General features: G+C 38.7%; 1 protein-coding gene across 7 annotated transcripts in view; it reads right to left on the bottom strand.

Annotated features, from left to right (window-relative positions):
• The window catches only part of RPRD1B (regulation of nuclear pre-mRNA domain containing 1B), an 84,567-nt gene that overhangs the window by 43,038 nt on the left and 22,190 nt on the right, over positions 1–19,339 (bottom strand). For 6 of the 7 annotated variants that reach the window (XR_313127.2, XM_014528966.1, XM_005858251.2 and 3 more), the window contains 3 exons: positions 17,060–17,172; positions 16,493–16,619; positions 10,362–10,537 (listed from right to left, as the gene is read on the bottom strand). Coding sequence is in view for 6 of the 7 variants with exons in the window: in XM_014528966.1 (XP_014384452.1) it covers positions 10,362–10,537; positions 16,493–16,619; positions 17,060–17,172 (416 nt within the window). In the remaining variant the exon portion in view is untranslated. Of the gene's footprint in view, positions 1–1,396; positions 1,474–10,361; positions 10,538–16,492; positions 16,620–17,059; positions 17,173–19,339 lie in introns of those variants that run through there. The other variant, XM_014528986.1, reaches the window with a different exon arrangement.

Consider the following 19,339-nt stretch of genomic DNA (forward strand, 5'->3'; position numbering starts at 1 on the left):
GATCTATATTTAAGCCACCAGCATACTTTAAGCATGCTACTCAAGAAAAAGGTCCAGAATGAGAAAAAGTCTAAAGGAATTTACAGACCAAGGATGAAGAAAAGCTTATTAAAGGAAAAACAAAATTAGAACTAGCAGAGCGTGGATATAAGAAACTGGAGAAGGAAAAACAATAAATGGTAATAGTATTAAATGCTATAGAATGGGCCAAGAGGAGAAAGCGAGCAGAGACAGACTGAAAATTATCTTTTGGTTTCTGAGATTACCACAGGTGAGGGGATTTTGAAGACAGCCTCTTCAGAGGAATGTAGATATGCATGCCAAGACGCAATGAGTTCAAAAGTAGAGGTAGCAAGGGAAAACAAGATATTGTCATAGTTAAAAAAAGGGATAGTGGTAATGGTGTGGGGTGTGCTTATGTGAATGAGATTTTAAAATATATGTATACATTAGTGAGGCAAAGCATGCTGCCTGCTGAGAAGGACACCTTCAGCCAATCTACTGGAGACTTCTGCAGAAAGGAAAATAAACTGGCCTTAAAGACTCTGCATGATAAGGAACAGCAGATACTAACAACTTCAAGTCAAACAAGTGTTGGAACCTGTTTGTCTCAAGTGAGGGTAAAACTGTTACTTTATAAATAAAAAAACACACCAAAGATAAAGGCTGCGAGGATCACTGGCCTCACAGAGAAAGCAAAAAGAGCCTGGAATGGGAATTGCAGATCCTTATCACTGAATCATAACTGGGATAGACAGTAGCTTTATGGAAATAACTCCTAGTAAGTCTATGCCCCAGAATAAAAACACTGTAGACAAAATAGAACTCGAAAAAGCACCAAATACATCATACCGGACATCATGAAGAAAAAGTGGGATATGTCCATTCAAAATCACTATCCAAATTCTAAGAATGCTTAGAAAGCTGCTGGTAAATTTTTGTTGAGTTTAAATTTGCAGTTATTCTGCTTAAAATTCTCAAAGTATCTAATGGCAAGAGAACTGTCCATACTTTTTCCTAAAGATGCTTACAGGATCTGAATATGGAAAACAAATAAGGAGATCTGTAAAGTCCTAATGACAGCCAACTGGTACCATTACTTCTTCAGAGGAAGCGTGCCACACCTTAGGAGCGCATGGACTTCATTTGCAAAGGTTTTGTGTTGACTCCTGGTTATAATAATGAACATTTTTGCCCTAATCACGGAGAAAGACACTTTCTGACTTTATTTCAAGTCCCACGTGTCATAGAAAGAAAAATGAAGTCAGAGATATAATTTTCAAGTTTGCAAAGTACACTACAATCCAAATTGACTTTCTTCAAAGATCACAACTTGAAGTGGGAATAGAAGGACCACCTTAACAGCACAGGAATACCTTGTAGATATTGTGAGTTCAGTTGCAGATCACAATAAAGTGAGTTGTAATCTTTTTGCTGGTGGAAGGTCTTGCTTTCAGTTTGTAAAAATCACATCTGTGAAGTGTAATAAAGTGAAGCACAATAAAACAAGGTATGCCTGTAGTAGGGATACTCATAAAGACTAAAATTAGATTTGCTCAAAATAACACGTACTCATTGGGTAAAATGACACTAAGACACAAGCTCAAATTTCTGTAATTTGAACTCTGTTCTCAAAGTCATGCTAACTGAAGTCAATGTTATAATAAGTATCTGCTATTTCCCCACAGCTGTTCAAATGTAACCAGATAATTTAAAACTCAGAAGAGAGGCCCATTTGTCTAATTAAACTATTCAATGTTCTTTCCTTCATAAAACAAAGATTAGTCTTTAACTTGTGGATATATACATACATATGTATGTACACACACACACACACACACACACACACACACACATCTTGTCTGTTTATAAGACTCAATGAAATTCTAGAGTGCGTAAGATGCTTTGAAAAAAACAACAACCAAGAACAACTAAGGCAGGAATGCATACTGGTGGCAAAGACCGTGAAATGTATGTGACTTTCAGCATACTATAAGACAGGCAGATAGTTGCAATACATCTAGAATTCATATTTAGAAATTTACAGGGGAAAAAATACAAATAATGAAAGGTAGCCCAAAGTTAATTTAAAAAAGAAACATAAATGCTCAATAAAAATAATTACTGAATACCCAACCATAGGTATTCAAGCAGTCACTTAAAATGCTTTTAAAGTTTTTATTCATAAGGGAAAACCATCAAGTGGGAAAACGAGGCATGACAGAAAACTGTCCACACATTATGATCATTTAAATTTTAAAACTAAAAAAAATAATAATAAAGGAACTATAGCAAAATTAAAAGTAGTTATCTATGGATAGTGAGGTATGATTTTCACCTCAAGTTTCCTATGATGTGTTTCTTTTAAGATCAGCAGAAAAGAAATAAAGAAAGAACCGACAGAATTAGCTGATTAGGAATTACTGTTCTGGCAGATGAGCCCGGTGACAAGGGGCCAAGATGATGCTTTGACTTAACGTGTATATATGTACTTTATAAATATAAAAAACTAGTACTACATACACCAGGTAAAACTCAGTGGAGCTGTTCCAGAAAGTAGGAGAAATCACCAAAAGTTGGACTATACGTATGAAAACAATGTTACAGCTAAAAGTACGGAATGCAAAAAAAAAAAAAGAATTATAGAATTAAAAAAAAAAAGTGCGGAATGCTAGGTGAGAGCTTTGAAATCATGTCACTTTTTCTATGGGAAGTCTCATTCCCTTAGGTTGCCCAATATGCAAAGTACATTCTAATTGTTATAATGAGGTGTTTTTTCCCCTGGAGTGAAAAGAGATAACTAAACATTGTGATATAGAAAGAATGCACACGCACATGCACCTTGATGTTCTAGCTGCAAGTCTGGCCTGAGCTATAAGGGTCAGTGATGACCGACATAAATGAAAGGAATCCAAGGACCCAGCGTACTAGTACAGCCTCTGAACTCCGTATTAATCACAGAAACACACAACTCAAGAAAAGTCTCCACCTACTGGAGGAAAATCTGGGGGCGGCGGGGGGGCTCCCATATCAAAGCAGGGATGAATAAGCAGTGAGCAAATCATGGCCTGCTATGTAGGGAAGAATGACTATAAGACCCCATGACCACTTGACCAGTATAAGCAGACTGACCTTTTCAACAACTGTTCCAACAGCACATGGCGCTGATAGCACTGCTAGTGTTGGGAGGAAAGAATTATATGCGAAGGAGGGCAGTGAGTGCAAAGGACTGGTGGACAGGTGGGGCTAGGCTACACAGAGCTGTGAGAGGCAGCTGTAGGCAAAGCCTCTCAGTTCCTTCCTAGAGTCAGGAGTCAGGAGATCGGGGTTCTGGTCCTTGTGATTTTCTGTGACCTTAAACTGCTCATAGAAGCCCTGAGCTTTGTTTCTTCATTTAAAATGAGGGTTAGATCACCAGGTCCCATCTGTTCTTAATGGACAATGAGATAGTGGCTTTGATCATCATGGGAAATGGGGAGAATTTACTCCAAAGTTGACTCTCTGTCTCCACCTATTGCCTAACCCATTATTGCAATGAATGCTTCTAACCATCTGTACCCTGTAGGAAGGTGAGGGATGCTGCCAAAAACAACAGATGGCCATCAGTTTGGTTTAGTACTCCCGCAGCTATAGCCAAAGAATTTCTCAAGTTGTTATAAGCAAATTACAAACAGAAATATGAAGAATCACAAGGCATTTGGGCCATTTCCCCTTTCCCAACAGTGTTGTCTGGAGTAGAAGGCTCTACTCCTGAGTATTCATTACAGCCAAGGGGGAGGCACCAAGCTGGGGAAAACAGCAGTGGTTTTAAGTTCAATGAGCCAATCCTTCCTTCCACCTCCCTCAGAGCAAGAACATGCAAAGGGAGGACTGGGTATTTAGAACCCTGGTAGCAGAGTGGGTACCCTCAAGCTTTAGAAAGGTATATATATATTGGAGGCTACTTTGGAATGCATGATACAACCATTTTAATCCCTCTACATAAGATGACATTTCTCTAAAACAAGGTTCTTGGGAATTGTTGAAATGATTCAACATTAGCTACTCTTCTGTGTAGGTCACAGCGGTTCTCAACCTGTGGGGTCGCGACCCCTTTGGGGGTCGAACGACCCTTTCACAGGGGTCGCCTAAGACCATCGGAAAACACATATATAATTACATATTGTTTTTGTGATCAATCACTATGCTTTAATTATGTTCAATTTGTAACAATGAAATTGGGGGTCACCACAACATGAGGAACTGTATTAAAGGGTCGCGGCATTAGGAAGGTTGAGAACCACTGGTGTAGGATATCTTCCGGCTGTTGACCTTATGGAATCAAATTCAGAAGAAAGAAAAAAAAAAACAAATAGCACAAACCTGATGGAATGTTACCAAGATGTTTGCCTTGGATTCTATTCCTGATCTGTGGCTAATTCCCTTCTCTGGGCCTTGAATTTCTTCACCAATTCGGAAGTCAGACTACCAGGTGTACTAGTTAATAATGTGGAATTTTTTTTCAATAGATGGAGTTACATATATGTTGATATATATGCGATTTGATATGTATGCTATTTTGTTGTATTGACAGCAAGCTTCAAAACTTCATGTCAAATTTGCTGAAGGTGTTAACATCATAGATATTTTTACACTTAAAAATGTCCAATTTCGTGCCAAAAAAAAGAGCATTTGTGGGAAGTTTTAATTCATTACTTTATTTTGAAGAAAAGAAAGTTATCGTATACTTAGGGAAGCTTATGGTGAACATGCTCCATCTCAAGATATTGTGAACGCTGGTTTAAACGCTTTATAAGTGATGATTTCTATGTGAAAGACAAAGAATGTCCAGGTCAACCGAAAAAGTTTGAAGACCAGCAATTACAAGCATTACTAGTATTGGATGAAGATGCGTGTCAAACTCAAAAACAACCTGCAGAAAGATTAAACATTGCTCAGCAAACAATTTCCCATCGTTTACAAGCAATGGGAAAGATTTTAAAGGAAGGAAAATGGGTGCCACATCAACTGAATGAAAGACAAATGGAAGACCGAAAAGTCATCAGTAAAATGTTGCTTCAACGGCACGAAAGAAAGTCTTTTTTGCATCAAATTGTGACTGGCGATGAAAAGTGGATTTATTTTGAGAATACCAAATGGACAAAATCATGTGTTATTCCAGGTCAACCATTAACATCGACTGCAAGGCCAAATCGCTTCAGAAAGAAGACAATGCTCTGCGTTTGGTGGGATCAGGTAGGTGTGATGTATTATGAGCTTCTAAAACAGATGAAACCGTTAATACCTACAATAAATAATCAGTTTGAACCACGCTTTGATCATGAAATGACCAGAATGTGCCAGAAGACACGGCAAAGTAATTTTGCTTCACGATGACACACCATCACACACTTCAAAACTAGTTAAAGACACGTTTAACCCACCCGCTGTATTCACCAGACCTGGCTCCTTCAGATTACCACTTGTTCTGATCCATGTCACATGCGCTTCAAAACATACGAAGAAGTGGAAAATTGGGTCTATGAATGGTTTGCCTCAAAACAAGAAATGTTCTATTGGGATGATATCCACAAATTACCTGAAAGATGGGGGAAATGTGTAGCTAGCGATTGACATTACTTTGAATAAAGCACTTTTGATGTTTCTCTTGAAATTACCATGTGTTTTTTTATTACAAAATCCCCATTATTAACTGGTACACCTGGTATATGATCTCTAATCCCATCCAGCTCAATAATCCTGTTAAAGACTTCAAACAGACATTCAGGCCTCCATGTGCCACTTTACTTTGCAGAGTAAAGTTAGCTGTCATGACTTGCCCTAGTAACTTTGTTGAGCACACATGCATGTGTACTCATTACCTTCTAAAGGTGGGGGTAAACACAGCCTACTGGAAGGCAATACACACTATTGACTTCTACGGTGGTCCCCAATACCTATGGCACCTAAAGAGGGCTTTTGTAATATCAAATGCATCAGCAACTGGTACCCTACCATGTTTTTAAAAATTCTGCAGCAGAAATTAAAGATGATCTAAAAAATTGGAAAGAAATCTCATGCTCATGGATTGGAAGACTTAAGATTGTAAAGATGGTGAGAGTCCCCAAAGCCATCTACAGATTCAATGCAATCCCTATTAAAATGCCAATACACTTTGTTGCAGAAACGGAAAAACGGAAAAACTCGTCCTCAAATTCATATGGAATTGCAAGAGGCCCCTGATAGCCAAAATAATATTGAGAGAGAAGAACAAAGTTTGAGGACTCACATTTTTGGATCCTACTATGAAACTATAGTGATCAAAACAGTGTGACACTAGCATAGGATACATATGTAGATCAGTGGAATAAGATAGAGAGTCCGAAATAAACCCATATTATCTCTGGCCAATTGAGTTTTGAAAAAAGTGCCAAGCATTCATTCATAAAGGGAAAGAATTGTCTCTTCAACAAATGATGCTGGGACAATTAGATGTCTACATGCAAAGAATGAAGTTGGTCCCTACACATCATGCCATATATAAAAAAATTAACTCAAAATGTACCAGTGACCTAAATGTAAAACTCCTAGAAGAAAAATCTATGAGTAAATTTTCATGTCCTAGGATTTGGCAATGGATTCTTTTTAATGTTTTTTTTTAAATTCTCATCTAAGGATATTACTCCACTAATTTTAGAGAGAGTGGAAGAGAGGAAAAGACAGAGAGAAACATCGATTGGTTGCCTCCTGCACTCACCCTGATGAGGGCCCGGGCCAGGGAGGAGCCTGCAACCAAGGTACGTGCCCTTGACTGGAAATGAACCCAGGACCCTTCAGTCCACAGGCCGGTGCTCTATCCACTGAGCCAAAACAGCTAGGGCAGATTCTTAAACATGACACCAAAACACGAGCAACAACAACAGCAACAGATATTGGAACTCATCAAAATTAGAAACTTATGTGTTTCAAAGGGCATTATCAAGAAAGTGATTAAGACACAGAATGGGAGAAAATATTTGCAAATCATATAGCTGATGAGTCTATTACCTAAAATGTATAAAGAACTCTTGCAATACATCAACAATAAAATAAAAACCCAATTCAAAAATGGGCAAAGAACTTAAATAGACATGGGGGGGGGGGGGGAGACATACAAACTGCCAACAAGCACAGGCAAAGATACTCAATCATTAGTCACTAGGAAAATGCAAATAAAAATCACAATGAGTTACCACTTCATATAGGCTAGGATAAAAAATTTTTAAAAAAAAGGACAGTAACAAGGATATGGAGAAACTGAAACTCCCATGCATTGCTAGTGGGAATGTAAATAGTGCACCTGCTGTGGGAAACAGTTTTGTGGTTCCCCAAAAAGTTGAAGACCGAATGACTCCAATTCTATTCCTACGCATACATATACCCAAGAGAAATAAAAACTTGTACACTAGTGTTTATAGCCATAAAGATAGAATTGGCCAAAAGAAAGAAACAACCCAAATGTACAACAGATGAATGGACAAACTGTTGCATATCCACGCAATGAACAATTTAGCCATAAAAAAGAATGAAGTATTGATACATGCTAAAATGTGGATGAATCTCAAAATCATTATGGTAAGTGAAAAAACCAAACACAACTGTATGAGGCATCCAGTATAGGCAAATCCATACAGACAGAAAGCAGGTTGGTGGGGTTGCCAGGGGCTTGAAGGAGAGGGTATAGGTTATGACTGGTTAATAGGTATGAGGTTCTCTTTTGATGTAATGAAATGTGCAATGTTATGGACTATAAAATGGTTCTTTTAATGTTCTGTAAATTTATCAATGAAAAAATATCTGCAGATAAACCACTTTTCAAGCAACTTTAAAGAAAATCTCTTCTACACAGAAAAATATTACATCAAGTGCTGAATTCCACTCACAGAACAAATATTTATAAACTTAAAAGATAATATTAGTTAAGAAATTAGAACTTTGGGAAGAAAACAGACTCTCAAACAAATAATTACATTCTCAAAGTTCTAAGAATTCCATGTATTTATACACTGAAGGCAATGAAAAAATTAAAAAAATAAAAGCTTTCATTAGCATTCTGATATGGTAGTTTTAAAACAAGGATGGGCAGTGTTAAAAAATGAATGTTAAAAAAGATAGATGTGCTTTATGTACTATCCTCATCAATAAGAGACTTTTGGAAGAATGCATAGTAATACTGCATCTTTCCAGTGGCATATATTAGCAAGTTTTACTACCACCATGAGGATAACGAAATAGGACCAGTCTATTATGGAATATGAGAGAAAAATCTGAGATTCTAGAGACCAGACTGTTCATATTTTTAGCAAGAATAAAGAAAGAACTAAAACCTTTCTCATCATCTTACATTGTATCTAGTTGTTTGCTTCTTAAAATGCAGCAAATGTAGCTCCATTTTTACAAAAAATGATTTTGCCCAAATGGCTGAAAGGCGGTTTGGGATAGTACAGAATCTGTACTTTACAGTGGTGGGTCTTTCTTGCTCTGATTCTTAAGAAAGAATTCCAATGCCCAGATAAGTAGAGAAATTTGGGCTGGAAAGTTACAGAACAGACCCAAATCTCTGATCCTCTCTCTGCCCTAATGACCCCCTCATGGCATCTAGCAAACCACTGGTTGTATAGACACTGGAATCACCGGAATGACCCCCCCCGCCCCCCCGACACCGCCCCATATATGGAGAAAAGTACAATTGTGAGGAAGGGAAATGAACAGAGTTAATCTACTCTACCAACCCAATCTCTTTCTCAAAGACTGTCCTCTATGGTTGCTTGCCACCCAACAACAGCTGCTCATGATAATCAATGTCTGACAGATCAGAGAAAGCCCTTAATGTGTCGCCAAGGGGCAGTTCAACAGATGGCATGGTGACTTACAACCAGAATCATTAATTACACACTCTTATTAGTCCCGGGGGCAGAGTGCTGAAAATGCTTTTTCAGTGAAAGACGAGCATTTCAGATAAATGACCATCTGGTACTGCCTGCGAAGCTCCCTTTAGGACTTTTGGTCAGTGTTGATTTTTAAATCTAAGCCATACTATTTTTACAGCCGTTTCCCATCTTCCACTTTCAGGCTGGCTAGGAATATGAAGTTCCCAGTACCACCTCTCATCATCACTCCATAATCACTGCAGGTAAGCATCTGATTAAAAGTGCCCATCATTCATTTCCCCCCTCAAGTCAGGTGACTGTGTTCAAAGGCAAATACAATCTCAGCCACAAGACTAGCTCAATTTTCCCTCCCTTGGTACCAGAGAATAGTGTTTGCCGAGTGCAGGGTGGGGCATGGGAACTATCCCCTCCCTCCCTTATATACTCTCACATTTCTTGTAATATGAGATTGATTCTCCAACTCAGTGGTTCTCAACCTTCTGGCCCTTTAATACAGTTCCTCATGTTGTGACCCAACCATAAAATTATTTTCGGTGCTACTTCATAACTGTAATGTTGCTACTGTTATGAATCATAATGTAAATATCTAATATGCAGGATGGTCTTAGGCGACCCCTGTGAAAGGGTCGTTCGACCGCCAAAGGGGTCGCGACCCACAGGTTGAGAAGCGCTGCTCCAACTCAAAACTGTCCTCCTGTCCCAAGCCACTGGCTGCAATGTCTCCATGTCTCTTCAAAAAAAAGAGGCAGACACTACTGAAAAGGAAGCCGGGGGCAAGCAAACATTCCCAAATGTCCACACTGGTGGCTGTGTTATCCCAAGGGACTAAGCACCGCATTCGTAATTAAGAAGCCAAACAAATGCATGGTGAAGAACTAGTTCTTAAGCTCCTCCCCAAAGGCATTCAAACTAATGCCAACTCGGGATAAAAAGTAGTTCCTTCTAACAGTTTGAGAACTGGGCTCCATAAACATGACTGGAACTTCAGAACTGACTGCAGACAGAGCTTGGAGGCAGACTACTTATTGGCTTTAGCATGATACAAGTCAGAAATAAATCTCAATATAACCCAAAAGAAAAACTTTAAGCATTTCCAAAATACCACCAAATAAAGTCTTTGATGTAGCTGACTCCTTTTTGTACCTCAATCTACAATTTTTAAAAAATGTGAGTTCAAACTAAAATAACATTAAGATCCTAAATGTTGTGATTTAAGAATTCATCATGGGTTTGCTACATTCCTATTTGTTCTTTCTTGGATATATAAAAATGTGATTTCAATTTTCAATTAGGTTCAAATAATTGCAATACCTGAAAGATGTTCTCATCTCATGCATTTTTATACGACAAAATGAAAACAAAAGTGCTAATGAAGGCATCATGAAAACCTCCTAAAGTGGGCTACAGGAAAGGAAACTTGGGAAGTCTAGGTCTGCCTTGCAATGTACTCACTTCTAGTTTTTTCTCCTTTTCTGACAAAACATCTTTCTGGTTCTGGGTGTACTCCACCAACATCCGAGCCAGCTGGCGCCGGTCTTCCAGTTCCGCCGCCAGGCGCCCGTTATATTCTGCTAGTAACAGACATGCTTCATCTACTGTTTTTGAAAGACGTTCAGCTGCCTCTTTGTCTAAGTACAAATAAGACCAAAAAATAGAGACAATATACAAATCACATAGGCACCATTGCAAACATTTCTAGGGGAGGTTAACAGTTTCTCTCCAAAAGTACAGAGTCCAAGCATAAGCCAGAATCTGTGGATAAAAAAATGGAATGGCTGATGGAGAAACCCAAAGGCACTCACTCCTGTCAACAAGACAGGACACTTCTGAATTACTTGAAGTGAGGCAATTGTACAAGGAGGGGAATCTGGCAAACAAACATTTCTAAGTGTCTACTCCTGCAAAAGCTCTACAAATAAAATAAACAGAAAGAAATATTTAATGTCATACATGAAATAATTTTTCCAAGTCTCTGAGAATTCAAAATGACTTTCATATTATTTTGTGAAGTATGCTTTGAACAGTCCTCTGAAATACAAAATACAAGCACTATAAGGCACTGTATGCAATACAAAAGCTAGCACTCACTACTTGGGTGTGGAAATTGTAAGAAAAAATAAAACACTACATAACAGGTGTGATATCAAGTCAGCTAAGGAATTGGGACTCAAAACCAGGTCTCTAAAACGGACCTACAGGACTCTACATCTTAAACTATACAAGCCTTGAAACTGGGTCTGAGTTTTCTTCTTCCATTCAGCAAAATATCAGGTCTGATAAAACAGAGGCTTTCAAATGCTTTTGAGCATGACCCACAGTAAGCAATATACTTTATATAAACACATGAAAATAAAAGAAACAAAAGTTTCATAAAACAATACTTATCCTTACTATGTGCAAAGTGCTCTATCTTTTATTCTATTAAAAAATAAATGCTAGTCATTACCTACCAGACTGATTTCATGTCCAATTAATGGGTTGCAACTCATTGTTTGGAAAAAAAAACTGTGATGAAGTATCAAAGTATAAGAAAGGTTATTCTTAGAAATGATGAAAATGCTTCAACATTAGGAAATGAGAGGAAGAGACAAAGGATGATTTATATTTAAAAGAACAAATAAAATTAACTACACATGGGTAGTGGTGAGATTAGACCTTCAAATATGTATATCTCATTTTTAAAAGGCCTTTGAAGATCAAAAGAGTAGATGGGTATTTTGAAACAAAGAGCACCAAGGACTCAAGTTCTATGAGACTAAAAGTGAGCTGGACTTTATTACAAGTTATCAGAGGTGAGAGACCTCAGCATACTCACAGGTAATTGGGAATTAAGAATTCCCAACAGTTTTTCTGGCAAAGTGCTCTTTGGCTTTTAGGTGCCTTCCTTTGTTGTTGTTGTTGTTAATCCTCATCTGAGGATATTTTTTCCATTGATTTTGAGAGAGAGTGGAAGGGAGGGAGAGTAAGAGAGAGGGTTGGGGGGGGGGGGGGCAGGGAGAAAGAGAGAGACAGACAGACACACATCGATTGGTTGCCTCCAGCATGCACCCTGACCAGGGCCAGGGATCAAACCTGCATCTCAGGTACATGCCCTTGACCAGAAATCGAACCTTGATCCTTGGGTGTGCAGGTAATGCACTAACCACTGAATAGCACCAGCCAGGGCATAGGTGCCTTCTTAATATGAATATTGGGAGATGAACAGTTGAGGGATTCCGAATTAATTCTGATGCCAATGATCAGGCACTTCTATCCCCTCAGGGATAGGAAAACAAAAAGATGTTCTTGGTGAAGGAGGAGTGAGCCAGACAGAACACAAAGGAGGGACAATCTCAGTCATAGAGGGTAAAGAGGACAGTGAAACTTATTCTTCTGTATTCGTGGCTGAGTCTGAGAATAAGCTACTGGGGTAGTTAGACTGCTTTTGCCTTTGTTTAACTATATGGTTTTTATAAAATGGTCAATTCATTAAGATGTTTAAGCACTCTATGGCAAAATATGACACAAAAAACACAACTATTTAAGATTTTTAAAATATCAATTCTCACTCTCTAAGAATTTGGTACAAGGGAGATAATTCATTCACACAAATAATTACAACCCGGAAAAATAACTTGTAATAGTTTTATACGCTATAGAAAACAATGCAGCGAGATGGTCACTCCATAGTACCTACCTGTGGTGGTCCTCAGGTGCTCTGCCCTCCCTGTTACACAGATGAAAGGCTGTGTGGCTTTCAGCCAGCCTCCACTTGTGCACGAGCATCACATTCCCTCTTGCTTCCTCCAAGACTGTTTCTGCATAGGTCCCATTTCCCCATGCCGCACCGATTTCTCTCTTCCTCTCCTGAAGCACCACCAGCAGCACACAAACACGCTACTCTACCTTTGGCCCGCATTTCACTCTCCAATTACTGGTCCATTTCCCTGCACCTTTTACAGCACTCCTCAAGGGAGCTGCCTGTACTCCTGGTACTCAACTTTTCTTCTCCCACGGTCAAAAAATCCACTCCAATTAGACTTTTATACCTATCAATCCTCTGTTCAAAACCTTCCAATTAGCTTAGCAAATATTTGGGCTCCTACTGCGTGCCCAGCACCGTTCTAGGCTCTGAGACAAACTGAACTTGGGGGGCAAAGACAAAACCTCTGTGCCTCCCAAGTTCACATTCTCAAGTAGAAAGAGAAAGGATACACTATATTTTACTTATTTATCAATTGAAGATAAGAACTCTGGAGAAAAATTAGGCAGAAAAGAAAGAACAAGGCATTGGAAGGGAGAATTGTAATTTTAAATAGGTGGTCTGGGTAGACTTCACCAAGATGATATGTAAACCAAGGCCTAAAGGAAGTTACAGAACTATCTGGGGAAGACCATTCTAAACAAAGGGAACAGCAAGAACAAAGGCCCTAGGAGGGGAGAGTGACTGGCAGGACGTCCATATGACTGGAGCAACGAGCAAGGAGAAAGTAGTGAAAGTCTATGTGGTAATAGGGGCCAAATTGTGGACGCCGCTGAAAGACTGGTTTTTACTCTAGGGGGCTGGGGGAACACAGGGAGACTTGATCTAACTCCCATTTTAACAGATCATTCCGATTACTGTGTTGAGAAAAGAATGATGGTTGCGGATGGGGGACAAGGAGGAAGCAGAGAGACCAGATAGGAGGAGATTGCTAATTCAAATGAAGATGGTGGTGACACCCACCAGGTAGTGGCAGTGGAGGTGGTGACAAGGTGTCAGATACTGGTTGTGGTCCCAATCAACAGAATAATGAGGGAGCCATTTACTAAGATGGGGAAGACCGTGAGAGAAACAAGGTTTGGAGGGAATATCAGAGGTTTGGTTTGGGGCAGGTTAAGTTTGAAATATCTATCGAGATAGCCAACTAGTAATACTGAATAGGAAGTTGGATGTCTAGGTCTCAAGGTCAAGAGGTTAACACTAGAGAGATAAATTAGGGATCACTAGCAAACAAAACAAAACAAAACAAAAACCTGTTAAAGTAACCAGACTGGATGAGCTGAATTGTCAGTGAACCCAAGAGAAGAGGGCTAAGTACTTATATTAAGAGGTCAAAGAGAAGTGAAGAAACCAGCAAAGGAAACGGAAAAGATACAGCCAGAGAGAGAAGAGGAAACTTAGGGAAATACAGGTCCTCGTTTGCTACTGCTGCTGTAACAAATCACCACAAACTTAGTGGCTTAAAACAACACAAACAGATTATCTTAGTATTTATTATTGTGGATCCTTCTTCCATCTTCAAGTGTATCACCCTGACTTCTGCTGTTACAATCCTATCTCCTTCTGACTCCTGCCCTCCTACCTCCTTCTTATGACCACGTGATTACATCAGACCCACCTGAATAGTCCAGGACAATGTTCCCATCTCAAGATCCTTAATTTAATCACATTTCAAAGTCCCTCCTGCCATGTAAGATAATATGTTCATAGGTTCCAGGATTTAGGACATAGACATTTTAAGGGGATCACACCACACCAAGTGAGAAATTATTTTCAGGAAAGAGACACAATCAACTGGGCCAAATGTTACTGAGGTTAAGATGATCTCAAGTTAAGATTGGGCAAAATATTCACCACTGAATTTGGGCAAAATATTCACCACTGAATTTAGCAACAGAGAGGTCATCAGCAATACTGATGAGAAGTTTCAGTAAGTTGAATCAAAAAAGAATGAGAGAAGGAGAAACAGAGCCAGATGAGCATAGGCAATCTAAGCTATTTTGCTATAAAGAACAGAGAAATAAGGTGGTAGCTAGGAGAAGATACGGGTCAAGAAAAATTTTCCCACATGGAAAAAAACATGTTTTTATGCTGTGAAGAATGATCCAGTAGAGGAAAAAAATTGGAAGATCCAAGAGAAAAGTAGAGTTCTGTTGGAGCAATGTCCTTGAGTAGGTGAGAAGGAACAGTTCTAACAAACAAGTAGAGGAACTGGTTTGGAAAACAGCATGTCATCCACAGAAAGAGGAAGAAAAGTCAGCCAATGTGTGTTTTGTTTTCCTCAGACTCATACAGCTGTGCAGATCCAAGATACAAATAGGTGAAAAGCTGGATTTAAGAATGGTGGATGCCAGGGGGTGGGGGTGGAAGTGGGAGTGGGGGTGGGAGGAGTGAGGAGAGGATGGAATGGTAAGCTGTTATTTAATGGGTACAGAGTTTCAGTTTTATAAGATAAAAAGAGTTCTGATATTTGGTTGCACAACGATGTAAATGTACTTAATACTTCTGAACTGTACTCTTAAGATCATAAAGATCCTAAACTAAGTAAAGAAAAAAATGAGGACATAAGGGGAGTGAAGGTTGGGAAAAGATGGAAGGATCAATAGACTGTGAAATCTAGCAGGGCGTGAGCTGAAATAATTTTTGTATGATTTAGAAGGCCTCCTTGTTGTGTTCTCAGCTAAGTACATTCCTTCCTGAAGGCCTTTCCATGTACTGTTCCCGCTGCCTGGCAGCATGTCTTCCCCTCAGATAACTTCATGGCCTGCTTCCTAACTTGGGGGACCTCTGATTGAAAATCATCTCACCAGAAAGGCCTTCCCTGATCACTTTAAAAATAGTAGTACCTCCTTCAATTATCTCCACCATCACACCCCTGCTTTATTTTTCTTTTTGGCACTTAAGCCATGAGGAGATGTGGTAGTACACCAAGAGCATCTGCTACACAGTGTGCCTCAAATATTTGTTGAATGAAGGAAATGTTTCATGAGCCACCTTGATTTCCTTTAAATGGATATGGAGGAAGTTAATGAAGCAGCCAAGTCAAGGAACTGGAATGGAAAAAACAGTGGCCCTCAGAAGAGAGTGGAATGAAAGGTCTGAGCTTTTCTAATGGAAAGAAAATAGGCTTTGCAGCCCAGCTTGAAAACCCAAGATCTTGGGCAAGACCCCTAACATCTCAAAGCCTGAATTTCCTCCTATGTAATATGAGGATTTATATTCAGTTGTCTCAAAAGATTAATAACACGAAGAGTAAGTAGGATATGGCACAGAGCATGTTCTATAAATATTAGTTCATGCTTCATTCCTTCCCTTCAATTTCTCATGCATAAAGGGAGATTAATGTCAACTGTCCCTCCCTGTTTAATTGGGGGTGATCATCAATAGGGCAAACTGACACAACTAACAATACACATCTAGAGTTCTTGGCATTGAAGGCACTATCATCTATGGGGAGTGTCAGTGTGCAATGTATAAATCACACAGCACTGAAATATATATATGTTTTTTAAATAAGAGAGTCATGAATTTAATGCCTTCCCCCCTCAGTCCCCAGCCCACACAATTTTCACTGTGTTTTCAACAGATCTTACTTACAATGCCACAAGATGTATGGCATGCCAGCATATTTGCAATAATTCCTAGAATCTCTATTCAAGCTTGGACTATTCCAGCAGCTTCATTGTTTGGCATGTCAGTTATGTTTCTACATCCCAGGATGGCAGAGCACCTAATACCAAATGGAGAGTCTACACCTGCAGACATAAATATGCCATTGAGTTTGATGAATTAGAGATATGTCCTTCTTCCCTCATCTTTCAACCAAATTCTTCCTTCTCACCTGTTATTTTTTCCAACAGAGAAACATCTTGCACTTCCTGGGGCAAAGAAGCAATTTTCTGTCGGACAGTAGCATTCCCTGATGCAGCATTTTCCAGGTCCTGCAAAGCTTTGATTAGTTCCTCAGTCTATACAATAAAACACAAACAACACTATCCGTTAACACATGGGGTATAAAAATAATTAGTTGGAGTTAAATGAGGTGGAGGCAAATTCTAAAAATGATCATGTCTGCCCATGGCAGAACATGAGTAAAATTCTAGATAATTCTATATCCTTTCACAAAAATCTATTTTTAAAGAATATTCTCAATTTCTAGGAGTGAAAAAATGCCAAATCCAAATACACTTTAAAACATAAATCCATGCCAAAGTCCTGCCATGCAAAGACAAAGTCAAGCTGGCTGTCTTGCAAGCTTCACTGGGTGGATTTTGTACCCAGTGCCCTGAGAACTACCCTTTGGTGATTCCATAGTATTGGTCACCTGCGCCACCTTGTGGTCATAATCTCCAACTAGAGGTCACTTCACCAAGTCACTCTGCCCTATCCTCTGGGGATGAAGACATACCAAGAGGGGTCCTGCAGAAGGATCTTGGGGAGAGTAGCTTCCAGGGTAGTCATCATCCTCCTCCTCTTGTATCTGTTGAAAAGTTCGCTTCAGAGATTTCTTCTCCTCTGTTGCTACAGGAAAGAAAGAAGTGACAAATGTGAGTCACCAAAGCCTGCAAAGGTAAGAGTTAAATGTCATGCACAATGGGTCACATGTAAAAGGGGCAGGAGGGGTCATTTTCAGAGACAGCTTAACATTAACCTCTTATGAGTTATTTTAAACTGGTGGTAGTTCTACTTTACTGAATAGAGTCAAAATGGACTTAGTCTATCATCTCAGATTGACTCACTGGAAAACTACTACTCAAAACAAACATCTAAAATCATGTGAAACTTACTAAACTAACACATTTCATTTCAAAATTCATTATCTTAAAAAACAAAGTTAACAGAAGTAAAATGGTAAGAAATCCATCAAACAATATAATGAAGCAAGCCGATGTGTACAGGAGTTTATAGAGAATATGCTGCATATAAAATAAGATTTGTTATGCTTTCTGGGATAAGTTCAGAAAATAAATAGTAGAGAGAAACCCATCAAAATTGTGTCAAAACTTCTAAACACAAATATCCTTAATCCTTTAAAAAACAAAACAATCCTATCTTAAAAATAACTATGAGAAATATGATTGACATTACTGGGAAAAATTACTTAAGTTTCCATTTTAAAATTAACCACTTTTGAAGCTAACAGTTTACATTTTTAATTATCTGTACTGTGTGCTTTTATCTTGTTATGATATATGTATTAATTCCAAGATCATTCATTTTGCACCAAATTGTACAATACAAAATAAATGCCAGACAATTATGGAACATAAATCTAAATGATAAATTTAGGTTTGGAAAGTAAAGAAACTATTGGATGCCCTGCCAGTGTGGCTCAGTGGTTGAGCGTCAACCTATGAACCAGGAGGTCACAGTTTGATTCCGGTCAGGGAACATACCCGGGTTGCGGGCTCGATCCCCAGGAAGGGGTGTGCAGGAGGCAGCCAATCAATGATTCTCTCTCATCATTGATGTTTCTATCTCTCTCCCTTTCCTTTCCTCTCTGAAATCAATAAAATAAAATACAATAAAACTACTGAACTCCTAATATGTGCCAGGCATTGTAATAGTTACTTTACATTTAATCTTTCCAACAATTCTAAGATGTAATATTTCCATTTTACAGGTGAGAAAATGAAGACTCAGAGAGATTAAGTAACACATTTAAAGGTATGAGTACAAAATCTGTGCTCTTTTCAAGGCAGTCACACAATTATCCTCTCATCTATTAAATGAGGGGTCACCATGCACCTGCCTCAGAACTCTGTAAGTTATAAACAGAACATATTCTTCTTGCTTAATTGAACATTTTCTTCTAGAATCAAGGATGTAGTTCCTGTTTTCTACCTTACACATTAATTGGCCAAGCTATGTTTGATACGAAAGCCAAGTTAATAACATGAACTTTATTTTTCTTAATGTTTTTGTCTGTTGTACTAAAAAAAGAAACATCTGCAATACAGGCAGTCCTCACTTTGCACAATTCTAGTATGCACAGATTTGTTATCATGGTTTAAACAACGCAAGTTCCTCAACAACATGGTCCAAATTTCATCTACCATGGCCTATTAACTATGAGTAACTGCATAAAGAGCAAGCTTCACTACTAACTGCAGTCCACAAATCACTAAGTAAATAACAGAAGTGCATCATGATCAGTGACCATATCACTTCTTCAAGGTCAGTGACTGGTCACTGCACATCTGTTATTCAGTTCAGACACAGACAGTAGATTGTTATGTGATCCCCCAATGATAAAATCCATAAGACATTTCATAAAAATGAATAATCAAAACAGAGAACTGACTGACAATGATGAAAGAGCAGCAAAGAAACTAAAACTAATACTATATAAGTGCAATCTGAAGGGACCGTCAATGGAGCTATAGCAGAAACAGCTAGCTGTAGGAATGTTGGCGCTGCCACAGGCATCTAGAGACTCTGGATTCAAAGCCAGAGGAACTTAGTGAGCCAACTTATCAAATCAATGAAGAAAGTGGTTGTGATGAAAATGACAATGTCCCAGGGGAAGTGATGCTGACAAAGAACTTCATATTAAAGGAACTCTCAGAGATATTTTCATGACATTGAAAACAAAGAATAAAATGTTGGAAGCTGAATCAAACTTAGGAGTATGACAATTCATTAAGACAGAAAAGATACTTGTTCTGTATCATAAACTGTACAAGTA

The sequence above is a fragment of the Myotis brandtii genome, unplaced genomic scaffold (assembly GCF_000412655.1).
Source record: "Myotis brandtii unplaced genomic scaffold, ASM41265v1 scaffold1163, whole genome shotgun sequence".
NCBI lineage: Eukaryota > Metazoa > Chordata > Mammalia > Chiroptera > Vespertilionidae > Myotis > Myotis brandtii.